Consider the following 24,216-nt stretch of genomic DNA (forward strand, 5'->3'; position numbering starts at 1 on the left):
TGACGTATTATATTAATAAATGAGGTTAACTATGAACGTTAATCAATAACATGTCAGTGACACACAATTATAAAAAGGCAAACTCGGTCTGGTTTGACCCAACGAAGCTTCCGTAGCACCGTGCAACATTTACGACACCGCGTCTACCGTACGGCAGTCGATGCTGCATCTTCTACCATGTGAGAAGTTCGGTTCGGCTCTTCTAGGATTTAACCGAGAAACAATTTGATGGAAGTTGCACGTGCCGGCGGCGCCATGTACCAGCGCGCACTTCCGGCCTCACCCAACTGGTACTGCTCGCGCAGCAGTGACGTGAACAGCGATGGGTTAATGGGAGTGGGCGCCAAGAACATCGTTTACCTGATCGATGTGTCCGCAGCTTCCTGTACACTGGAGGGTGAGTGACGTAGGAAAATACTACACAATATTACTCCACAATACTACATAATTCAGCTTCCTGTGGGGTGGAGGGTGAGTGATGTAGAAAAAGTACTTAACAATATTACTCCACAATACTACATAATTCAGCTTCCTGTAGAGTGGAAGGTGAGTACACAATAATACTACACAATACTACATATTACAACTCAGTACAGCTTCATGTAGAGTAGTAGGTGAATACACAATACTGCACTATACTACATAATACAGCTTCCTGTAGAGTGGAGGGTGAGTACACAATACTACTGTACAATACTACACTATACAGCTTCATATAGAGTGAAGGGTGAGTACCAAATAATACTACATATTACAACACTACAGTATACAATACAGCTTCCTGTAGAGTGGAGGGTGAGTACACAATAGTACTACACAATACTACATATAACAACGCTCCAGTATACACCTCAGGTTCCTGAAGAGTGGATGGTGAGTGATGTACAATAATACTACACCTTACAACGCTATACTACATAATACTACTCAGTATAACACTATACAAAACAATTCAGCTTCCTGTAGAGTGGAGGCTGAGTCTACATAATAATACTACAATATAACACTTAAGATTATAATACAGGTTCCGGTAGAGTGGAGGGTGAAAATCTTATCTTAAGATCCAAATAACCCAATTTAGATGGTCTGGGATTATTTAATAGATGTTAAACATGCTGAGCAATAATCCTCTCAGTCAAAATATCAGTGGAGGGTCTTTAGAGCTGAATTGGTAATGGGTCAAATCTAGAAGTAGTATTTTTGTTTAGTTTTTGCCGTGTGAATATTAAATCTAGCGTCACGATTCTGCAGGGACGTCAGAGTCTTTCCCTCAGGTTCAGATGGTCCTGGAGCTTTTCTTACCTTTTACATTGTGATGATTCCACTAATATCTAATCCTCTGGTGTTTCCTCAGGTGAGCTCGTGGGCCACAGGGACCTGGTGTCGGGCTTCTCCTTCTGTCAGCACCCAGGACAGAATCACCTCTGTGTCAGCTCCTCCCATGACGGAAAGATCCGCTACTGGGACTCTAGCAGCAAGAGTCTTCTGAAGGAACATGAAGCTCATCAGGTGGGTGTCCACTCACCGCTGGAGAAGCATGCTGCTGCCCCCTGCAGGCAGCAGTCTGCTAAACACTCTGATCAGACACACACTCTGGTTCCACTTGTCTGTGGCTTCATGGAGATGCTGGACATTTTCTCTTCCCTCCTTCCTGCCTCATGATGTCCTCTTTTGCTTAAAGTAAAGTAAATACTGATAAAAATATTTAAGCCTCAGATAATGTGTGTTTAGGCCAGAAAAATTATGAAAATCGAAAATCCCAGAACTGAATTAAAATTGCACTTTTCCTTCTAATTGGTTCCCTGTAAAGCTGAACACCTTCCATTGAATCCAGGCTAAAACATTATTGAGACCCAGCGTCACTCAGCAGTGTTTTGTCTCCACACACAGAGTCCTATCACAGCCGTGCACTGGTCCCCGCTGGACAAGAACCTGGTGGTGTCCGGGGACGAGAAGGGCGTGGTGGTCTGTTACTGGTTCCACACTGGAGACACTTTCAGCCTCTTCCCTGAGCCCAGGACTATCTTCTGCATCACCTGCTCCCCTCACGCCTGGAACACCGTGGCTGTCGGGTAAGACGACACTTCAGACTTAAAACGGCTTTATTCTAAACACAGCCCAGAAACTCAGATCTGAATAGAAATAATATAGATGAAAGTTTAACAAAGATAAGGATTCAAAAGTGTTGGGTCCTATAAATATAGTTTTAAGGCAAAAAGACAGGAAGTAGCTGAATAGAGACGATGTGTATTCAGATCTAAAAAGATTAAGATACTTGCAGTATTCAAATCTGCTGCTGGGTCAGTTAGAAAGGTCCATATCAGCTGATTTCTATCGGCCAACTGATAAATGTCTCAAGCTCTTTAATACAGAAATCCAGTTTCTACAGTTTGACTCATCACTTCATCTCTTCTGCTTCACGACCGCGGCAACAGATTCAAATTTAACCTTTTATCAGCTAAATGAGAGAAACCAATGAACATCAGTGGTTTTTAATATCGTGCTTTCTTCTGTTCAAGGTACAAGGACGGAATGATCGTCCTGATTGATGTGAGTAAGAAAGGCCTCGTGATGCAGCGTCTGCGGGGACACGACGATGAGATCCACTCATTGGCCTGGTCTCCACTTCCTGGTGAGGACGCCCTCTACAGCAGACCTGAGGACAGTGAAGGTTCTGGAGCGGGACAGGGTGAGTTGTTACAGCACCAGGCCCAAGTTGGTTGAGGTGTTTTCCTCCTGTGTGTGGTATTTTTGCACAAATGAGTCGATGGGAGAAGATACAGGTGGTTTATATTAGAAATGGACTTATTTTGATCCAACAGCAACTAATGGCGACTCTGCGGGGCTGGAGAAAGGCTGCTATCTGGCTTCTGGGAGCAAGGACCAGACGGTGAAGATCTGGAGCACAGTGAAGAGCAAAGGTTAGAGTCCTTTAAATGAACATTTTAAAGATCTCCTCAAACTCACAGAGAGCTCAAAGCACTCTGCTCATGTCCTCTTAAGAAAGATGGAACTTGATGTTCTCTTTTAATCCTCTCCTCTTCCTCCTCTGGCAGCTGTGATGACGCTGAAGATGCCATATCTGAAGAAAAGAGGCTCAGCAGTCGACCCCAGTGTCAAAGAGAGACTGTGGCTGAACGTCCACTGGCCGAAGGGACGAGCGACTCAACTGGTGTCCAGCTGCTACAGGTGCGTACCTCAGAGGAAACGTGCACCAGCAGAGCTCAGGTTGCATTTGTGTTGATTCAAGAGGAGCTAACAGGCTCCATGCAAAAGACCAGTGAACATAAACCCCTGACAGAGACCTGGTGTATTCGATCTTCAGGTGCTGTAGATAAACGACTTTGTGTCCTCAGTGGGGAGCTGGTGCTTTGGGACCTGACCAAGACGGGGAAGCTGAGGTGGACTCTGCTGGGGACGTCGTCCGAGGGCCAGAACCACAGCAGGATCGTTTTCAACATGAGTTCGGTTCTCCTGCAGGACAACAGACAGCTGCTGCTCAGCACGTCCATGGACAGAAACGTGAGTCACAAGTCCTGGAAAACCGTTTTAAATTCTTTATGTATTATTCATATATTACCGAGAGAGACTATTGGAGCTGAAATTCTTCATTTTCCAGATTAAATGCTGGGACCTGGACTCTCTGGACTGCTGCTGGACCCTGCCTACCCTGGGCGGGTTCGTCTACACCCTCACCTTCTCCCCTGTGGGTACAGGGTGTTTGGCGCTGGGTGTCGGTGACCACATGATCCGGGTGTGGAACACGCTCACGACACAGAACCAGTACGACATCAGGTCCTTCTGGCATGGCATCAAGTCCAAGGTCACAGCGGTGAGTTTAACACAGAGAGAAAACACATAGAAAAGATATTTGCAGAAGCAATCTGTCCTGATCTGTAGTTTATGATCCACTGTTAATCTAGAAGTGAGTCATATTGTGTCTGGAGGTTTTCTGAAACCTTAAAAACAGCAAGAAAAAGAAAACCGGGACATTTCTCTCTGATTTAAATCTAAGGTTTTTAATAACTTCTTCCTCTGAGCTGCTGATAAAACGTTTGTCCTTCAGTTTCAAGCAGTTTAATAAGATTCACTGAGGAACTTGTCTTCCACTGCAGCTGGCGTGGCACCCGAAGAAAGAAGGATCCTTGGCTTTTGGAACCGATGATGGTAAAGTGGGAATCTACGAAGTCTACACAAACAAGTAAGATTAAATAATTCAAATCAGTCCCCACATGACGTTCATCCAACACTTGAGGTTTTTATCCCCAAATCAAACACTTAGTATTTTTTCAGCAGCATGAAAAACTAATTTGTCATTTGCTGACGAGTTGAAAAGTCCCAGCTCCCAGTGAGATTCACCAGTTTGGTTCCACCTCAAACTGGTTCAAATGCGGAATTCAAGTTCAAGGTTCAGAGAATCCTGAATGGAACCAGTTCAGATCATATAAAACTTAAATTTAAGTTATAGTGCTGGACAATGATAAGACATCTTTTATGTAGTCGTTAAAAGTTTAACATTGAATTGATTTTACTGCTGATTCAGTGAAAATAACTTCCTCATGACTTTCAACTTTAAAAAGAGAAGAGTGTTGAGTTTCCAGTTGGACTTTAAGTTTGGAAACTTTCAGTGAAATCACAGAGTGAAGCTGTTGAGGTGTCACTGATCCTTCTCCTGATCCCTGGAGGTTGACAGGTCATCCACTTCCTAGCTCCTGATTGGTCGTTTGTTCTGCTTCATCTCCTCCCAGGCCTCCGCAGATATCGAGCTCCTATCACCGAAAAACCGTGTACACGTTGGCTTGGGGACCCCCAGTTCCCCCAATGTCATTTGGTAAGTTCCTAATGAACTCTCAGCAACTGCTGCTGGTTGCTCCGAACGCCCTGACCCAGCAGAAACACCGGCGGTGCGATGCCGAAAAAGCAGCGAGTCAGCGGAAAAAAACCCACATCCCAACCATCTCAGCACGCCCTTTAGTAATCAACTCTGTAATTGAATCATCGGAGAAAACACTCAGTCCTCACCCCCCCCACACCTCAGCCACTCGGGGGGGAGCGGAGACACGGAGAGCTGATCTCACCAGCTGTCGGCAGATGACATCTTGATTAGCGCATCAGTCACTCGCCTGGGAAGCTGTAAACGTCGAGTGTTGCCGTGCCAGCAATCTGCCGATGGCTCCTAAACGAACAAGAGGAAACGCTAATGTGTTTACCGACAGCGCTGGCGCTGGTTCAGCCCGGTGCTCGCTTCCCATTGGTTGAGGACCTTGGAACGACTTGGAATAGGTGTAGAGGAAATTAGGAGCAGCTGCTTCCTCCGTCTCTGGATGTGTGAAGACTGTCGACTCGTCCTTTTCTGTTCTTGGTTTTTAGATCCTCTGCAAACTGAGGGTGAACCCGAGACACTTAAGAACTTCTGGTTTTCAATGAAATGAACAGAAAGAAAGAAAAGTAGTCAGGCAGCCAACTCGAGGACACTTTGTTACCCAGTGGGCTACACACATGCAAAACATCCTGCAGGATTTAAAAAGTCTTATATCAATATTTCAAGGTTGAAGTTGCCATTGATTCAATTAAAAGAGACAGTTTCATTATTATAATTTAAAAAAGTAGGTTCGTTTTCATAGTTTTCTAGAGATATGGGACGTGGAAAAAAGAAATCCAGAGACGTGTGGATGAGGCATCAAACCAGCAATTTGATTTCACTTTGAGATAATCATCTTGATTTTAGAATCTCCAGCATGTGATCATGGGCCCATTGATGCATTGTCCTGAAACGATCTATAATCCTTTGTGCTTGTGTGACGTTCAGGTGCAGACAGAGGGAAGTCGACCTTCAGCCTCTACAGCTGCGCCGGCGAAGGTGTCATCCTGCAGCACGACCCGCTGAAGCTGAGCGGGGAAGCGTACGACATAGATCAGCTGATCAGAAACACCAATAACATCAAGGTGTGGGGGGGGGGGGGCACTGTCGCTGATGAGAGGAAGAACAAACTCTAGAAGTTCTCTGACGTCTGCTGCTGAATGTGAATGTTTGTGTGAAGTTGTAAAGTTGATCTCTGTCCCAACAGCACAAACTGTCTCCACACACCGACCTCAGCTGGAAGCCAGATGGGAAAGTGCTCGCCATCGGCAACGAGGACGGGTGGGTGAGCGGTCGGGGGGGTGGGGGGAGGTAGGGACCAGCTGTCCACTGACAGATCTGAGCCTTTAGGCTACAGACAAATGGATTAGATTGTGTGTGAGCTTAAAGTTTCACTGAGTGTGTCTTCGAACAGATAAATGCTTTGTTCAGTCATTTGTTTGAATTTCAAAGATCCGTGAACTTAATCAGGGAAGAGAAAACTCATCAGCTCATTGAATCTAATCTCTTTAGCTTCATCTCTGCTTCCATGTTTCCATCTTCTCCTGGAAACTGTTCACTGGAACTGAAGTCCTGTGTGATTCTCTCTGCTGCAGGTGTATCGATGTGTACCAGGCTCCCAGTCTGAAGCTGCTGTGTAGCATCCAGCAGCATCACAAGATCATCAACACCCTGCAGTGGCATCACGACCACAGCTCCCCCCCCGAGCTGCACTGCCTCCTGGCCTCAGGCTCCAGCAACGCCATCGTCTACGTGCACGACCTCCGCTCCGTCATCGGTAGGTAGTGACCTCACAGGAAAGGGTTAACTAACCAGAACCCATTCTCTGCCACGTAGAGTCTGATTTCTTGTTTGGTGCCTGTGCAGAGAATCCTCCAGAGAGCCCTGTGGTGGTGACGGAGCCGTATCGCAGGCTGTGTGGTCACACCGATAAAATCACCGACATGGCCTGGAGTCCGCACCACGAGGCGCGGCTGGTCACCGCCTCCTATGACGGCACAGCCCAGGTCCGCACCAGCCGAGCATCATGGGTATAAAACGGTAATCATGGTCTGGATGAGTTTTAAGGTTGTTTTTTTGGGGCTGTTCAGGTGTGGGATGTGCTGCTGGAGGAGGCGCTCTCTAACTACCGGGGTCACAATGGTTACCTGCTCAGCGTGGACTGGTCGCCCGTCGACCCAGATGTGATCTGGACCGGAGGGAAGGACTTCACCGCTCAGGAGTGGAGGGTTTCCAAACAGGAGTTTACAAAGCCACCGAAAGGTGAGCATGCGTTGAGACTGGAGGTTTGACTTCGGGGAGTTGTGTTGGTCGATCTCGATCCGTCTGTAACGTTCACGTGTTTTTCCTCCTCAGGGAAAAAGATGACGAAGCTCAAGGAAAAGAAGTCCAACCCCAATCAGAAGAAGAAGAAGACACCAGGGCCCGGAGAGATGAACGGGGGCCCGGTCACCGAAGGAGAGAAGAGCGTGACGGGGCCGGAGCAGTCGGGTGAAGAGGACGAAGGCAGCTCCACCAGCAGCAGTGTCCCTCCACCAGGTGACGGAGGAGGAGAGACGCTTCACACACATAAAACCAGTGAGATTGTTGGAAAGAGAAATAATAACTCTGACCTTTGTTTCCAGCTGCTTCTGAGATGCAAAGAAAACCGTCTGCGGTGCCGAAGACCAAAGACAAACCTGGTACAGAGTGTTTCACATCTTACTTCACAGCTTCACGTGATGTGTTTCTGAATTAGTGTGTGTGCTTGTGTTCCTGTGTGAGTCTACATTTGTTTGTGTGTTTCCAGACACGAACCTGCTGAAGAAGAAGAAGCCTCGCTCCATGCTTCCACTCAGCACGTCCATGGACCACCGGCCTAAAGAGGACCTGATGCAGGACTGCATCACTCTGGCCTCTGTCCACCACAACCATGGTGAGACTCGCTTTCTAGACTGGTTACTGGTTCACACACTGGTGATACTAGACAGGGACACGGCTCAGAACACTGATCTGGTTTCAGTTTACTCAGGAATCAAGAGATCAACAAGAGCAAAGTGTATGAATAGTTTTAAATAAATTTATTTGCATGCCCTCTATGAGCAAAGGTCACATGGATCCTCTACTTTAAAGACTTCTTCAAGGGTATTATGGGACTAATATGTGGTGTGTTCTCCAGCGCCCCCTGCAGGCTGTGTCCCAGGAGAGGGGGAGCACATCCATTTCGGCCTCTTCTCTGACAGACCGGCTCTTTACCGCATGTTCCAGTCTGAAGGTTTGTGGGTTTTCTTAATATCAGATTAACAGAACAGATCTTTTCTTTAGTTTAATGAGGTTCGTGAAAACATTCAATTAAATCCTGAGACTACTCGATAGACTTAACCTGCTCATGTAGACACGTCTGGGAAGTTGTTCACGGTGTTGTGTGTGTGTTGTGTGTCGCTCCTCAGAGAAGGGTCACGTGGAGGCCGGTCACTTCGACTCTGTGGTGTACCTGCGACTGTGGAGCGGCGACCTGGAGGGGGCGCTGCAGCTCGCCATGGAGAGAGGAGAGCTGAACGACCACCTGCTGTCCATCGCTCCCATGGGTGACGCCTCTTATACTGATATACATAGAAATAAAACTGTTGCAGATCGATAATATACATATTTTTATATTTAATCAAAGGTTGCATTGATTTAAAATCAGAACAAGATCCACGTATTTTGATCTTTTAAGCTCAAACCACCTGAACGCTGTGTTTCGTGTGCAGCCGGGTTCGAGGCGTGGCGCCGGGCGGTGGAGGCCTACGTCCAGCAGCTGTGTTTGCAGGAGCAGTACCTGAAGGCAGCGTCTCACCTGCTGTCAATCAACAAAGTGTACGAGGCCATCGACCTGCTGAGATCTCACAAAGTCTTCAGGTTCACCTCCTCCTCTTCTCAACAGACCGTTACTCACCTGCTTCTTTATACTTGAATAGTGTCTGTTTAGATCCTGTAGTGTTTCTCATTGTGTGTGTTTGTGTGTGTGTGTGTGTGTGTGTTTTATCAGAGAGGCCATAGCTCTGGTGAAAGCCCGGCTGCCGGCAGACGACCCCGTCCTGAAGGAGCTGTACACCGGCTGGGCTGCCGTGCTGGAGAAGGACGGACATCTGTCCTCCGCTGCTAAATGGTGAGAACTGGAAAGACTTGTCTCTCTCAGATCTTCTCATCTTTCAACATGTCATATTAACTTTATATGTCTTTTATAAAAATGATTGAACCCTTCTCTGCTCGGCCTCATCTCCTCCCAGTTACTTGGCTGCTGGAGCCAGTTTCGACGCAGCCAAAGTCCTCTCCAGGAAGAACGACGTCTCCTCGCTGAAGACGGCGTCCATCTTGGCGAGGATCTCCGGGGAGGACGCTCTGGCTAAGTCTCTGGCACTGAGGTGCGCTAAGGACCTGGCGAGTGCTCAGAACTGGGTCGGAGCCCAGGACGTCCTCAGCTCACACGAGAGTCTGTTGGTCAGTGACAACAACACAAATTGTGAATTTACTCAGTGAATTTCAAGCATTTAAAACGTCATTTAAAAGAGATTCTGACGTTTGATCATTTTAAAGATTAGGTCATAGGCAGGTTCCTCAACTTGAGTTGAGCTGTGAAGTCTGTCCTCTGCAGGTCCACCAGCTACATCTCAGTACCACTGAGCTTCTGACTGTGATGCTGGAGGAGGCCAGAGTTATACCTCAGGTCTCGAGCTCCTGTCACGCGTGGTCGTCCCCAGACAAAGGTGTCGCCACCCTCCAGGACCGAGTGAGAGACGTGTGGGAGAAGCTGTACGAGGTCTCAGAGGCGTCAGAAGGACGTCGCGGCGCTGCAGCTCTTCTTCAGGAGCTCAAGTCCCTGGAGAGTCCCACACCGAGCGCCAGCGTCTCTATCAGACAGGTCCAGAGTCCTCCACCATCTTCCCTGAGTCTATACCACAGTCACATGGTTTCCAGTATCTGACGTCTTCTTCCTCCCTCCTCTTCCTCAGGTTCTGCAGTATTCATCCATCCATCTGACTCACGCTGTCCTGAGCTGGCTGGTGGACGATGATGAGGAGCTGATTAAAGGACTGTGGCAGGCGGTGGCTTGGCTGAGAGACGCCAGACACTTCTGTGTCTCTGCAGAGGTCCTCAGGCGCCTGTTCCCCGAAAGTACGTCTCTCTGTCCTTTTGTGAATCAGTTCCACTGGAATCTTCTCAGTTTGAAACTTTAAATACTCTTTGTTTTGTGTATTTAAAGAAACGGATCAAATCATTGCATTCATTGATTTGTCGACTGTTTTATTAAATTAATCAAATCCACTTTCACAATCAATTTGATCAAGTCCAGGAGAATGAACAAACTCACTGTGGTTCCAGTTTCTGTTTTTAGATGAATTTCTAAGACTCAATAAGATCATTTAAAATGAGATCATCCTCTTTTAGTCAAACCTCTGGGATACTTCAGTGTGAGGGACATTTAATAAATAGTTAGAAGTAGAATATGATGTTTGTCATTTCCCCCTATCGGAGCTGTAACCATGTTTTTCTCTTTCCATCAGAAGACGTCACCGTTTGTTCCAGGAAACGTCAGAAAACTCTTCATGTCTCAGCTGAAGAAGGAAAAGCTGCTGCCAACAGTCTTCAGGCCTTCGTCCACTACCACCGCCTGTACGAGCGCTGGTGGAGCAGCTCGGCTCACAACCAGAAGGTCCACAGCAGGGACTCCCTCCCAGAGACTGACTTATGTGCCAGAGACAAGGTGGAGGACAAGGTGGAGGACAAGGTGGAGGACAAGGTGGAGGACAAGGTGGAGGACAAGGTGGAGGACAAGGTGGAGGACAGACAATCATCCGAGTCAGGAAAGAGCACCTTCTCGCCGACCAGAAGCCTGGACGACCTGGGACTTGATGCTTCACTCCTTCTGTCCGAGTCTCACGCTGCCTGTCAGGCCACTCAGAGGTCGGTGAGACTGATCCAGGAGCAGCTGGCTGCCATGGTGCAGCAGCACAGTGGAGCCCAGGGGGGGGCGCCCGAGCCTGGAGACCAACAGGCCGACACACAGACGTCCTCCACCACAGACCCATCAGACGGACACGGATCTGCTGATGCTGCGGAAGGGTCTGTTACCGATGATGGAATCTTCTGTTTGTATTTCATGATGTTTGGTTTTAAAGCTCAAAATATCTAAAGATCAGACATTCAGAGGAATTCAAAGTGGAAGATTTCACTCTGCAAACTATAGTTTAGAAAAAGCACAGCTCAACTTTTTCCTCGGAGGAAGAGAAGTGGGGACACGACTTTTCACACAATGGTCAACAAGCCAGAAAGTAAAGAACCTGAACCTGTAGAGCAGAAGAGTAAAGTCACAACTGTAGTTCAGTACTTTGAATTCAATGTTATTCTGCTCAACTACGCTTCAGTTAGACAAATGTAGTTTAGGAAAAACTACAATATTCATGACAGCGGTAGTTATGTTGTGGACTAAGATTTTACACACAACATATCGTGTGTTGTAATTAAAACCTACACAAGAAAATCAAGTAGTTAACTTGTCGCCTCCCGGGTTAAATGCTACATCAGCATTAACTTTCCACATTAACCATTTTCTGTCTATTTCAATGACTGTTTGGTTTTGTAAATGAATCCCAGTTTGAGTCCCAGTTTGCTGACCTCTGACCCTGTGGTGGTTGTCTCCCGCAGGTCGGGCGACCAGGAGACGCTCCTCTCTCTCTCCGTCAAGATGTCCGAGCTTCAGAAGGAGTTGTGTGATCTGCCGGACACCCTCAAGGTAAAAGCTGACACACAACACTGACTTTGTGTGAACACCGATGGAAACAGTTGGAAATATGCTTTTTGATTTCATTCAGGGAAAGACGACAGAGGTTGAAATGTAGTAAAAAGAAGAATTCACCAGTTAATTTTACCAAAAGTTTATAATGGTGCCCAGTAGGTGGCGCTACAGGAATGTGAGGGATCAACTCTCTGTCCACACGATCCTAGGTGTTCACTTTACTGAACTCAGTGATGTGTGTGTGTGTGTGTGTCTCCATGTGACTGACTCTCACCTGTGTGTTCTCTTGAAGACATTCCCTCATCCAGATGTTCTGGAGTGTTGCCTGGTTCTGCTGCACTTCAGCAAATCTTCCCCGTTGGTCTCCGAGTCCCTGAGAGGAGACGCCGAGGTTCTGCTCCGGAAGTTCGGCTCGGGTCCGTCCGCCCTGAAAGCGTCACGCCGCTTCCTCGCCTGAGTTCGATGCCCCGACCGACAGGAGCACTTTCACTGTACAGTTGTGTTTTTGAATAAAAAAACCTTTAATCACACGATGCAGAATCTTGAGTCGGTTTGATTTCACATCCAGATGTGCAGCAGGGAACCACAGCTGTAGAAGACTTTTGAGCCTGACGACAAATATTTACAGCAACTCCCTGGAGCCACAATGAAACAGAGTTTATATTAAATATTAAACCATGTCAGAAACTGGATTGCAACTGAAACACTTTATAATCCAAGGTTACACAAGAAAAATATCAGGCTTATTTCTAATTATAAAGTTTGGTGTCAGATTAGATCATAAACACCAATTAGATGTAGTTTCTAACCCCTCAGTGTTGAGTTTTGAAGTCTGTTCAGATTTTATTTTGAATGCAAATATGTTTTTACTGTAGTTGTGGGACTCAGCCACTTGTTTCACAAATTATACAGTTATAGGAACAACTAAAGAATAAGTTTAACTTTTAGTTAAAAAGCCCATTTTCTGTCAAGACAATTTAAAGTACTTTTTTATAACCCCAAGATTTATTAAAGTTGTAAAATTGTAAAGTTAACAAATACAAGTTAGAATTAGAGTATTTGGCCTTGTTGGTAAACTAAGATTATGAACATTTCATAAATTTTCGGTCAAATTATAAACTAATTGTTTCCGCACTAGCAACAGTTTTGAAGTTTCCCGGTGAGAAGAAACTTTGGAAACTAAACGTCGGTGGAGCCGTTTCGTCTTTGTGGTTAAAAACACAAATACTTAAAAATGTACATTCAAAATACAAAACAATTTAATATACAACTGTTTAAAACAATGTAGAATGTAAAAACAACAGTAACCACAACATCTGTAAACCTGACGGTGGACAGCTGGGTTCGGTGGGTGAGTTTACAGAACAACAGTAGTTTGCCCATTGAAAAACACATGCATAACCAAGCTCAGTTATACACTGTTAAAACTTTCTGAAAGTGGAAAAGAGCTAAAACATTTTTATTCTCATCAAAATTATACATTTTAATTTACAGGCCCTTCCAGCTTTTCATTTAAAAAAAAAAAAAAAGAAATCCCTGCAACAAGAGACGAGTCCCGCTGACGAGAGGAAAGTTGGAACCGAGGATTCTGAAGCTTGGTCTAAATGGTCTGTTTTTATACAGTCTGAAATCACAGTGTGATATAAAAGATGGTCCCATGCTGTAAAGGAGGACGTCACTAATGCTGTAAATGAAAAGGATGTTTAAAAGGTGGATACATGGCCGTGTACTCAGTAGGACAGGGGAGCCGGTGAAGGATCCACTGCGGCTGCTGAGTCGGTCGTCCGGTCGCTCCAGAGGAAACGTGGAGGAGTTTGTCTTGTTCAGGGGTCGAGTGCTGAGGGAGATCACGGGGGTGGTGGGGGGGGAATCTGCTGGTCGGGTTTTAAAACAAGTGCGAAGCCACTTGAGAAGTCGGAGCGCTCGGTCAGTGCTTGTTGTTCGTCTCCTCCTGGCCCGAGCTGGAGAGGCCGTTCTGCGGTTGGGTGGAGCCGGAGCCCAGGCCGTACAATCTCCCACAATACTTTGCATCGTCGATGTTGTCTTCAAAGAAAAGCTGAGAGGGGGGGGGGGGGGGGAGAGAAGAGTTTACACCTGGTTTAACGTGTGTGTGTGTGAGAGTGTGTGTGTGTGTGTGTGTTCCTCTCACCTCTTTCATCCGGAAGAAGGCCATGCCAGTGAGCAGAGAGTCTGATCCAGCCTGATGCTGCCGCCCGATCCTCTTCAGCTCCAGCTGGTCCGCCACCTCCTGCAGCCCCCCCTGCACAGACACACACACGTCTCAACACCTGATAGGATGCATGTGTGGTGTCATCTTACGCACAAGAACAGTTGAGATACACGTGTAGGTTTGAATGCATGTGCTGGGACCTTTAAGTTCTTGCAGCTCTTCATCAGGTACTTGACGTCGTAGATTGCCGGGAAGAACAGGTTGAGGATCTGGAAGAAGTCGTGTTCCTCCTCCGGGAGCCGTGCGTCTGTCAGGAGCTTCACCAGGTAGCCGAAGTCGTAGCCGCTGGAAGACACGGAGCAGAGCAGGAGGGTTCAGGTCAGAGCGGCTGGATCAAACACTGGTGCTACTGGATTTAAACTAACGAGGAAACACGGCTCAAAGAAGAAGGAAGAGGTAAAGGACTCGATTGATGAAACCACCAGTTTATCTGCAGAGATTCTTTCAATTTAATTAAAAAGTTTGTTTCTTTTCTTCCTGAAACTAATCACATCCTGAACTGGGAGGTTTCTATGCTTTAACTCTTCCTCAGAACGGCTCTTCTATTTATTTGGTTTTCTTTGTAAACATTAAACACAAATACAGACGGAGGGGACTCTACAGGAACCTGTGGACGACAGAAGCTACAACCTCTTTGTTTGTGTTTAGAGGGAAGAAGAAGCTGGTGTATACGTTCCATTTCAATTTCGTGCCGAGAAAGGACGAATAAAAACCACCGACCTGTGGAAGGAAAGCCACTTGGTGTTTTCACACAGCACCAGACCAGACGTCATGAGGAGCTCGGCGAAGTAGAGCGTCTCGATTCCTTCTTCTTCGTGTTTTTTAAACTGGAGGCCGGAGTTCTGGAGCAGATCTATGGAGTCCTGCGAGTACATGTCTTCTCTGTGGGGAGGAGATCACAGAGCAACCATCAGCGGACAAAATTAACTTGGGCATTTTAACACTTCTAACTTTTCAACCATCATCATGTGAGGTGACACAGCTTAGAAACTTCTCAGACACTTCTCGCCGTTAAAAATGGAAATGACTTGTTCAGTTTGGAGGAAAGACGAGTGGGAGGAGTTCACGTACGTGAGGTTGAACTTGAAGTTGAACTGCCACGTCGTCGTGCCGTGCGGGTAGTCTCCATCCTCGTTCATGAAGGTGAGCCCGAGCTGGATGATCTTCAGCAGGTCCACGTTGCACCTCAGCAGCTGGTACTGGTAATCCACCGTGCTGCGGAACTCGCCGATCGGCCGGACGACTACTCCGGGAAACTCTGTGTCCTGGTGAGCGATAAAGAAATCAGTCAATGAAAGACACCAGAGGGATATGAGCAGCTTTAACTTCCTCATCTATTACAACTTAATGTTTGTTCCTTCTATTAATAATGTGATTATTCATTATTAACCCGGGATTGAGTCTTACCATGGCAATGAAGTTGTAGCTTTGAATAATCTGCCGGATCTTCCTCATCTCATCCTCCACATTGCTTGCCCAGACTTCACAGATTATCTGACTGGAATCTGTAAGTGCGGCCGGCATGTTGGCAGGTCGGGAAGAGAACTGAATCCCCGACGACCCTGCAGCGCTCGAGACGGGGGACAACGTGGAGGACGGAGTGATAGAGCGAGACAACTCTGAAAGAGGAAGGACAGGCGCCTTGAGTGAAATCTCATCATAACTACATCATCAGAACGATATGAGAGAGAATCAAGGAGCAGTGACAGCAGCAGAAACGAATGAAAACAAAGAGTTATTGAATATTTACATTTACTTAATCGTAGGTTTAAGGTCTGAAGGATTTGACCCCTGATTATAACAGATTCATATTTATCAGTTAGTTGTATTGTTCAATGTCTTTCAGATTAAATCAGAAAACATTTCCAGCTCAAGCTTCTCATCTTTTAAACAGAACAAGTCTGCAAAGGAACCAGTTTGTCATTTAAACACTCTGAGATGCCACTAGTGTTGTTTTCCCACTAACACATGTTTAAACTGTGCAACTAAACAAAGCTTTTAAAAAGGTTAAATACATATTTCAATCCTTCTCTGTGTCTTTAAGGGAAATAAACTTCAGCTCCAGCACCAGGAGATATGTTGGATAACACGATTTAAGAAATAACAGCATAGTTAACCAAGTACATCTCTTAATATTGACTTTGTTCTGACACCTTTCTTTGTTTTTACAATCATCAAACTCCTGATGTTGAACAAAGGAGGTTCAGCATCTTGTCCTCGTTCTAAAACACAGAGGAGAGAGAAGCTGACTTGTTTCACAGCAGAAGGGACTGGTCTCAGTCTCTCAGCTTCACTCAGACTGGTGTGAAACCAGTTACACGACTGAACTCCACTTCAAGCTCCAGTTCAACACACGCAGCCGCTCTGCAGCAGATCCTGGGTCTGCTGCTGCTGCTGAGACGTGTGAACCAAACTGAGGCTGCAGCGTGTTGTTATGTTTTGAGTTCGGCATCGAACCTGTGAACAATCCTCTCCCCGTGTGCACCGTGTTACCATGACATCGTGATGAGCGAACCTCCTCTGCCTGGTCCTAACATCGAGCTAGCTAGCTAGCTTGGCTGCTACCAGGTGACCCAGTGACGCAGGATTTAACGCGCGTTTCTTTAAACGTTAAATCTGCGTGAAAAGCTGCGGACGTTCAACAACTTCAACAGTTTCACTAAATACAAAGATCTTTGTTGTGAATGTAGTTTGCAGCAGCTAGCAAGGCTGCAGCTAAAGCTAATGGTGCTAGCATGGTCGCGGGGATGCTATTCCTCCACGTTCACCGGGAAGCGACCAGCACCGGAGCGGAACTAGATGAACCAGCTCCGCGTTCTGACTTCACTGAGCAGCAGAGGCTCCGGAGTTTAACATATGAAATATCAAAGTATAAAAACACCAGTTTACCAGAGACTTTCCTCGACGAAGCTAACTGCTAACTGCTAACCGCCGCCGTCTTCTTCTTCGTCTTCTTCGCGTGCTCCCGCTTCTTCTTTGTGTCTATTGGCGCTCGCTCGATTGGACGGAAAACGCGCTCCACTGCCCCCTACTGTCGTGGATGAGTAGCGACGTGAAATATGCCTTTAATTAGGTCTGGAACGTTGATATTTTTTTGATTTATTGTTTTACTTCATCCTTTAATTTATCTTTCATTGATTTATCTTTTTTTTTCTGAAGACACTCTGTGGATTTACTATTAAGGCAACTAAAGGCTGTAAATCCAGCACATTAACACACAGGAGTGACGGTTCATGTTAGTTAGTGGGAATTGTCACTTTCAAATAAATCAACCTGAAGTCAACTTTGTTTAGCTGCTGAAAAATAACATTTTTAAAACTCATAAGTGCAGGAATGGAACTATGTGATGTAACACAAAGCCCCAGTCGACTAAAACTTGTAATTTACAAACTCACACACACACAAATGACATTGTGACAGCATTTATTTGAAAGTCTCAAACATCTGCAGTTCTGAATATAACATTACAATGAAGAGATGGATTTTTCTCCTGGTGGACATTGGACTCACAAGGATTAGTCACATAAGAAGCAGGACTCTCAGTGGAGCCTCTTCTTAGATATGGCATCAATCACAATGTTTTACTTTTCTTTAACGAAGTTTAATCAGGGAGAAGATGGGAAGGGAAATTCAAGTGTTTAAGAGAATAAAGTGTTGCACAATTCAGAAATCAAGAAATGAATCTATATACAATGTCTTCCGTGTAGATAAAGATCTGAGGCGTTTTGTTATGTCAGCTGATTTGTAAGAGCTGGAGCCTCTTTAAGTTCTTTTTGTGGATGTTCAAATTCAATCAGGAACTTTTCCCTCAAGTTTCTCGTCTTTAACAGAACAAGTCTGAAAAGGAACTTGTTTGTTATTTGAACACACAAAGTGTTACTAGTGTCTTTCCCTCATAGGCCGGACTAACACATGTTCAAACTAAACTTTCATTCCTTCTCTGTGTCCCTTCAGCTCCAGGACCAGGAAATATCCTGGATGACATGATTTAAGAAACATCTGCATAGAAAACCAAATACATATCTTAATATCTATTTAGTTCAGACACACCTTTGTTTGTTTTTAACAAATCCAAAGTGGTGTCTCCTTCGTTTTTGACAATTTACAAGTCGATTGTTCTTTGAGGCAGAATCCAGATGACAGGATCTGTCAGAAAAAAGTGCAGATGTTGGAATAAAAGAACTATAAGATGAAGCTTGTTTATCATAAATGCATTTTGTTTCCCTTCCACAATAACGAGTGTTGCAACGAGTCCTTGTTGTGTGATTCACAAATAAACCTGCAAAGCACAAATAGTATAACACTGTTTGATAAGCACACACTTTTTCTTCCCAGGCGTGAAATCGATTTTGTCCTGAGCTGGTGAACACCAGCAGTAAACACTGACACGGCCACTTTGAAAAGTTTTAGAGATGTGTCAGTTATCCGCTGTGACAGAGTCCTGGAGCCGGGGGGGCGTCAGAGGGCAGAGGTCACATGGTGAGGTCACTGCTCCGCGGAGTCAGCCGTCCTCTGGATGTGAGAAATCTCCAGGATGGGCCTGAGGAGCTGGAACGCGTCCTGGATGTAGGAGGCGCTGTTGGACGCCTGCAAGGAAAATGAATAACACGTGTCAACATGAAGCATCACGCAGATAAAAATCCAACTGGGAAATCTGAACATCATAAACACAGATATGTCTCTGAAAGATGTTGATGCTTTGATAACGTGACACAAACCTCCAGGAAGACACCTGTGATCAGCGGGTTGAGGACGTCTCTCTTCTCATTGGACTGTGGAACAGAGAGTTTGGATCAATTTAAAACAGCCATGTGTGAAAACTTATTTAACTTTATTAAAATCCACTTTCTTCTCTGTGAACATTCTGTGGTTGAAGTAGAGACACTTACGCCGGCAGTTGTCAAACAGGAGGTGAACTTCTTGGAGAGCAGCGAGATTTCTCTACACAGAACAACCGTTAACCTGAGGACACACAAAATCCAAACCACGTGCAGTCAGTCAGAGTGCAGATAAAACAGGTTCAGCATCTTCAGCCTGTAAAGTCGCTGCAGCGTCTTCTCACTGTGACAGGACGCCGGCCTCGGTGCTGCCGCTGGAGAAGAGGATCATCTCGGCCAGTTTGTGGAAGAGCTCGATGGATCGAGCCGTCAGCTCCGCCAGGCTCCTGATGGCGGCGGCGTGCACCTCCTGACCAGATCCAAACAAGAACCAGTGAGTCTCACAAAACTCTGAAGCCACTTGTCCATTAGTCAAAAAGAAAAATGAATCAGCAGCACTTTTAAAAATCAATAACAACAATCTGAAGACATTCTCACGGTATCTTGATATTTAATGGATTAAACGGCAAATTGAAAAAGCAAAGTAATTAAATAATTGATCTTCCATTAGAGTGTCTGGATGTGTTGTTATAGTCTCATAAATGGAAACTCCATTCATCTTTGTTATTTGCTGCAAACAATCAATAGCAGCTTTGTGGCTCCATGTTTTCTCTTAATTTGATTCGAGATGAATAAATTAGACTTTCTGCCAAACGGATCCAGAGTTTGAAATAAATCAGAGTGAGACCTCCTCAGTGAGACACAGTGAATTCTGACAAACCTCTACAGAAGCTGTTTTCTTCACGAGCTCCTCTCCAGCTTCTCCTTCCTCCTCAGGTCGGCTCATCTCGCTGATCTGGCTGGACGCACTCTTACAGGCCTGTTGGGGGGGGGGAACAGATGGAAGTGGATATCTGTAAGCTACGCAAAATAAACACAACTGGATCCACAACACATATCACAGCCTACATCAACAACACATCTATGACCGTCTCAACAACAAACGATCAGGAATAGGATCCGATCTCAGAAACGTCTCATCACTCGTACTTTGCTGAGTTTGCCGGCTGTGGCCGAGACACTGAGACCGTCCAACGCCTTCGTTAACTCCTCCTCGAACTCGGAGCCGTCCTCATCTGGAATCAGAAACCAACAACCGTCACTTTAACAGGTTTCCAGGTCACTGAATTCTTCGTGCAGCGCTGGTGTTTTCACGGAGACGTCACCTTTCTGCTCGTCAACGTCCTCGTCATCGAACTCCACGAGAGAGAAAGACTCTTTGATGCTCTCCAGCTCTTTCCTGAGCTGCAGCAGCTCCTCCCCCGACAGGGTCGTCAGCACCGACTTCACCTAATCACAGTCACATGGGAGGATTTCAACACACAATCTAAAATAACACACAAAATCAACATCTCAGTGTGTGTTAATAGCCTCAGCAGGTGTTGTGTTATGGAACCAGATTGTTATTGTACCTTAGACTCGCTCTCCCTCGACAGAATCTCCAGCGCCTCGAGGTGGGACAGACCCTGAAACTCATCAAACAGCATCCCGTAGTGAGCCACCACCTTCTTCTCAGAATCTGACGCCTCCCCCTCCGCCGTCTGCAGCTCCTCTTGCTCCTTCGCCTCCCTCAACACCTGGGAGACCAGACAGAGGGACAGGTGAGGGAGACAGATCTCAGGCAAACTGGGTCAAGGTAGAGCAGCAGAAACGAACCATGGAATAATGTTTCCTTCCACACTGTGTCCTCTCAACCTGAGACAGATGCATTCAATCTCTCGTTCATCCCCACCTGTGACAGAGTGGAGTTCTGGAACCTCAGGCCTTTGGTCTTCTTGAAGCCGGGGTCACCTTCTGCTATCACGTCCATCGTCTTCTTCCCGATGAACTCCAGAGCGTCCAGACCTCCGGAGATCATCGTCTTCCCCTGGGACGAGGGTTCAGTGTGAGAAGCAACAATTAGTCCGATACGGATATCAGTAAAACCTCTCTGATGCTGATATAACAGCTTATATATGTTTTTAAATAATGTGAAATTGTTTCCTACGATGTCCTTATCGAACCATTATGACATAGAAATGTAACTGGGGCTTCATATTTTACAGTTTAACCATAAATCTTATTGTAAATAAATACAGATAAAAAAGAAAACCCAATAAAACCAAATTAATAGAGACTATGTATGTCTATGAAAATGAACTTATAGGTTTTGACCGTCTGCTTACTGTGCTCTGGACGACGCTGGTGAGCGATGAGAACATTCCCATGGCCCCGCCCACAGCTCCGTCCGTCTCACTGCTGGCGTCACCGTCAGGAGAAGAAGCTAAACAAAACACAAACTGTGAGAAAGTGTTCACACAAAAGGACATTCATGATGTTCTTCATCATCAAACCAAAGATCCTCTCACCCTGCTGTTTCTCCTCTTCCTCCACCTGCGCCGACAGCTCGGTCGGACTCGGGATTCCCAGCGACGTCTCCGCCTTCTCGATCACCTGACTGAGGCCCTGACCTGCAGAGACACAACACAAAACTAGTTTACACACTACACATTCATTCAGGCTTCAATTCAAAGTAATTAATTGTATATTTACTGTTTTTTTTAAGACCATTAAATTAAATTTTCCTTTAAAACAACAGATTTCTTTCTGAACATCAGGGATCTCGTTAAACTGTTTCTGAAAAAGTTCAGTAACTGTTTTAAACTATTGAAGCTTTAACTCAACTCTCATCATGTGACTGTAAGACAACTGGGCTGAGGAGGTTAATCCCAGTGTATTGATACTCACCCACAGTGGCCACAGTAGATGTTGCTGTGGATAAGATGGACTTTCCCCAGCTGCCCCAGTATCCCCATCCTGCCTGAGACACAGTCGTCTCACTGGGCGTCTGATGGAGACGGAAGAGAGAGAGAAAGAGAGAGAGAGAGATTAGAAAAGAAAGAGAAGAGATCTTTGGTGAGACCCGGGGAGAAGCATTCACTTCACATTATTTGAAGATTAAATATTTATGGTAGACATTGAAAGACACGTTCAACCTGTCAACAACCTCCATCTCAGATTTCATTATAATAAACCTTACTATAATTAATGCAGAGTATCACAGATCCATGAGCAAAGTTTACTTAGGGCCTGCATTGCAAAGTGAACAGAGCAGGAAGTTGAAGCAGGATATTTTGATGGACAGAAACATGTAGCCCCTCCCAGAAATATGTCACGAGCAGGGAGGTTAGCAGAGCTGTAGTAATTGTATGTTTTAATGACTATATGTAGTTTCCTTAAGTACTAAAGACTGATATTATATCGTCACTACCTTCGGTTGCGGCTCCTCTACTTTCTGCTTCTCCTCTACTTCAGCTGCAGGTTTGGGCTCCGGCCTCCTCCTGGCTCTCCTGGTCGGAGCCACGTCAGTCGCCACCTCAGGTGCGTCGGGCGAGGATCCGCCGGGCGTCTCGGTCGGCGAGGAGTCGCCGGGCGTCTCGGTGGGAGCGGTGTCCTGAGCCTCGGCTGCCACCTGTGGACGCTCAGCTTCAGCAGTTTCACTGTCAGACATCTTAACGTCTTAGTGCATAACTTCAGAGAGAAAGAAAACAACAGGGGGAATTATCATTTCACAGAATCTGAACTTTACAGCTGCAAACAGAGCAAAGGTTAATCTGGTTTCCTGTCGACTGGAAACAAAACCCAGTGAAGTTAGTGAAGAGCAGGTTTGCATTGAAGAGACCTGAAGACAGACCAGTGGACTAGTTAATGATCAATATTTCTGTTTGAGTTTTGAATACTCTATTCATTTCACTCTTTTCTTGTTTTTAACATTTAATCTTTACACTTCCGTCCCAATAATATTGTGTGACTTTTAAAATGCTATTATCTGTTACCTTGTTACGTTATTGTTTGTTTGTTATTTAGCAGAGAGACAAAATAAACTGCTACGTCAGATTTCCATGAAATGTTGTGGAGAGGTGGGGCATGACCTGACCCATGACCTGACCCATGACCTGACCCATGACCTGGCCCACGACCTGACCCATGACCTGAGCCATGACAAGACATGACAAGACATTTGTTTACCTTCAATTCTTCAATTTTTAACAGCGTGAGAAATGTCCTGTATAAAAACTATGATAACATTATTAAGGCCTGAGCATCGAACAGTAGGAGACAGTGGGAGGCCCTATTGAAATTGTAAGGATTTTTTTTTTTTTCAAGCTAATGAATTGGCTTTGTGAGGCTTTAACGTGCTCAAATCAATAGCACAGTTTGAAGAAAATTAGAAAGGGCTGACAAATTTCGTATTCTGGAGTAATTTTCAATGGGCGTAGCTAAATGGCTCAACAGCGCCCCCTGGAACGCATTCACATTGACCGATCTTCACAAAAATCGATACAAAGGTGAATCATGAACAGACAAACATAAAAGTCTGTGGGTGCAATTGAGATGCTTGTCATAAAACAAGATGGAGATAAAAACTAGGTCAAAGATAAATTCTTCTTCACAGAGTGTGACCGTGGCATGGCAGGTTTGATTACACGCCATCAAAACACGAGGTTCTGTATCTTGTTATTATTGTGTTCATCAGTTTGTATTTCATCAGAATGAAGTTATTCAGATGTTTATGATGACTGCAGCTGGAGGATTTTTTAAAACAATACAAGTTGAGTACAAATATAAAAACAAAACAATAAAGAAAATGTATATATACAGTGGTGGCCAAATTTATTAAGAACACTTTGCATATTTAAGAGATTTCAGTTGTTTTTGTTGAATTAAAATACCCATTAAACGAATGAAATATCTACAAAGTCATCAATTATACTCTATAAACCATAGAATAGAGCCATCATAAAGAGATTTAGGTCATTTTCCTTACAAAAAACAAGCTAGGCCTATTTCACTGTCACACAGTCATGTTCCTTCACAGAAGAAGCCAGATTACTATACATAATATATTTGCAAAGACACTAGGGAAACATAGACATGAATAATATATACAGTAAAATACATATATATATATATATCTATATCTATATAAGCCATATATTTAGCTGAGTATTTAATAAACACAGAACATTAGCACACAGGGGCAGATGCTGTGGATGCTAACACTTCAGCTAATGCCTGGTTCGTCTCCTTGACTTTGAGCAGCTGCTCCAGTTGTCGCCTTGAAGCTGCTTCTTCTGTTTTCTACTGATTCTAAACTAACTCGAGTTCAAACTGAAGCTCGAACACTTCACTGTGAACTCACCTTTTCCTCACTCAGCTGTCAGGACTCGATGCTAGCAGCTAGCTAGCAGCTAACCCCTCCCCTGCACTGAACCAGCGACCGGAAGTGTTTCTCCTCCTTGTTTCAGTTTAAGGTTCAAATCTGACAAGTTGAAGTTTTTAAAGGTTTTGATCAGATCAGAGAAATGATCTGTGTTTCTGTCTCTTTCTGCTCAGCAGCTTCAGCCACGTCACATGTTGTTTTCACTCAGCAGGAAGTGAAGGTAGCAACACCAGGAAGCTCCAGGTCCGGCTGGCACTTTCAAAGTATATTAAATCTTCAGAATACATC

General features: G+C 45.2%; 3 protein-coding genes across 5 annotated transcripts; 1 reads left to right on the forward strand and 2 right to left on the reverse strand.

Moving 5' to 3' along the window:
- The first annotated feature begins 77 nt into the window (after nt 1–77).
- On the forward strand, nt 78–12,149 carry gemin5 (gem (nuclear organelle) associated protein 5). Of its 3 annotated transcripts, none has more exons than XM_062407074.1 (29): nt 78–397; nt 1,355–1,509; nt 1,891–2,072; nt 2,520–2,689; nt 2,823–2,921; nt 3,057–3,189; nt 3,357–3,522; nt 3,620–3,832; nt 4,116–4,201; nt 4,749–4,831; nt 5,810–5,946; nt 6,069–6,142; nt 6,457–6,638; nt 6,728–6,867; nt 6,952–7,123; nt 7,217–7,399; nt 7,486–7,542; nt 7,650–7,775; nt 8,019–8,114; nt 8,290–8,427; nt 8,593–8,740; nt 8,871–8,990; nt 9,112–9,322; nt 9,477–9,743; nt 9,835–9,997; nt 10,387–10,586; nt 10,623–10,945; nt 11,528–11,615; nt 11,911–12,149. In XM_062407074.1, exons 1-29 carry the CDS (start codon nt 229–231, stop codon nt 12,073–12,075), a joined length of 4,446 nt encoding a protein of 1,481 aa, XP_062263058.1. In that variant the 5' UTR covers nt 78–228; the 3' UTR covers nt 12,076–12,149. The 3 variants fall into 3 exon arrangements, with proteins under 3 accessions (XP_062263058.1, XP_062263059.1, XP_062263057.1); XM_062407075.1 differs by having other exon boundaries at nt 10,635–10,945; XM_062407073.1 differs by having other exon boundaries at nt 10,387–10,945.
- A 710-nt stretch (nt 12,150–12,859) lies between these two features.
- On the reverse strand, nt 12,860–16,865 carry cnot8 (CCR4-NOT transcription complex, subunit 8). The gene is made up of 7 exons (XM_062407077.1): nt 16,738–16,865; nt 15,256–15,467; nt 14,920–15,113; nt 14,569–14,730; nt 13,989–14,133; nt 13,768–13,878; nt 12,860–13,674 (listed from the first exon to the last, which is right to left on the reverse strand). The coding sequence occupies exons 2-7, from the start codon at nt 15,370–15,372 to the stop codon at nt 13,546–13,548; spliced, it is 858 nt and encodes a 285-aa protein (XP_062263061.1). The 5' UTR covers nt 15,373–15,467; nt 16,738–16,865; the 3' UTR covers nt 12,860–13,545.
- Nucleotides 16,866–17,254: 389 nt separating this feature from the next.
- fam114a2 (family with sequence similarity 114 member A2) lies at nt 17,255–24,127 on the reverse strand. Its single transcript, XM_062406203.1, has 14 exons — nt 23,908–24,127; nt 21,976–22,235; nt 21,453–21,552; nt 21,074–21,175; nt 20,891–20,988; nt 20,458–20,592; nt 20,138–20,302; nt 19,892–20,015; nt 19,716–19,801; nt 19,447–19,545; nt 18,911–19,035; nt 18,738–18,810; nt 18,567–18,620; nt 17,255–18,435 (listed from the first exon to the last, which is right to left on the reverse strand). Exons 2-14 carry the CDS (start codon nt 22,213–22,215, stop codon nt 18,334–18,336), a joined length of 1,503 nt encoding a protein of 500 aa, XP_062262187.1. The 5' UTR covers nt 22,216–22,235; nt 23,908–24,127; the 3' UTR covers nt 17,255–18,333.
- Between the last annotated feature and the right edge of the window lie 89 nt (nt 24,128–24,216).

Source organism: Platichthys flesus, chromosome 15 (genome assembly GCF_949316205.1).
Source record: "Platichthys flesus chromosome 15, fPlaFle2.1, whole genome shotgun sequence".
In the NCBI taxonomy this organism is placed as follows: Eukaryota; Metazoa; Chordata; class Actinopteri; order Pleuronectiformes; family Pleuronectidae; genus Platichthys; species Platichthys flesus.

What these genes read in the sequence shown, in the direction of transcription:
- gemin5 (XM_062407073.1), top strand. Translation starts at nt 229, where the DNA reads ATGGAAGTTGCACGTGCCGGCGGCGCCATGTACCAGCGCGCACTTCCG. An exon ending in CGACCTCCGCTCCGTCATCG is followed by an intron (nt 6,639 to 6,727) that starts GTAGGTAGTGAC and finishes GTGCCTGTGCAG; the next exon opens with AGAATCCTCCAGAGAGCCCT. An exon ending in AGATCTCACAAAGTCTTCAG is followed by an intron (nt 8,741 to 8,870) that starts GTTCACCTCCTC and finishes GTGTTTTATCAG; the next exon opens with AGAGGCCATAGCTCTGGTGA.
- cnot8 (XM_062407077.1), bottom strand. Translation starts at nt 15,372, where the DNA reads ATGCCGGCCGCACTTACAGATTCCAGTCAGATAATCTGTGAAGTCTGG. An exon ending in GCTACAACTTCATTGCCATG is followed by an intron (nt 15,114 to 15,255) that starts GTAAGACTCAAT and finishes ATCGCTCACCAG; the next exon opens with GACACAGAGTTTCCCGGAGT. An exon ending in AACTTCAAGTTCAACCTCAC is followed by an intron (nt 14,731 to 14,919) that starts GTACGTGAACTC and finishes TCCTCCCCACAG; the next exon opens with AGAAGACATGTACTCGCAGG.
- fam114a2 (XM_062406203.1), bottom strand. Translation starts at nt 22,215, where the DNA reads ATGTCTGACAGTGAAACTGCTGAAGCTGAGCGTCCACAGGTGGCAGCC. An exon ending in CGAGGGAGAGCGAGTCTAAG is followed by an intron (nt 20,016 to 20,137) that starts GTACAATAACAA and finishes GACTGTGATTAG; the next exon opens with GTGAAGTCGGTGCTGACGAC. An exon ending in CCTGTTTGACAACTGCCGGC is followed by an intron (nt 18,621 to 18,737) that starts GTAAGTGTCTCT and finishes TCTGTTCCACAG; the next exon opens with TCCAATGAGAAGAGAGACGT.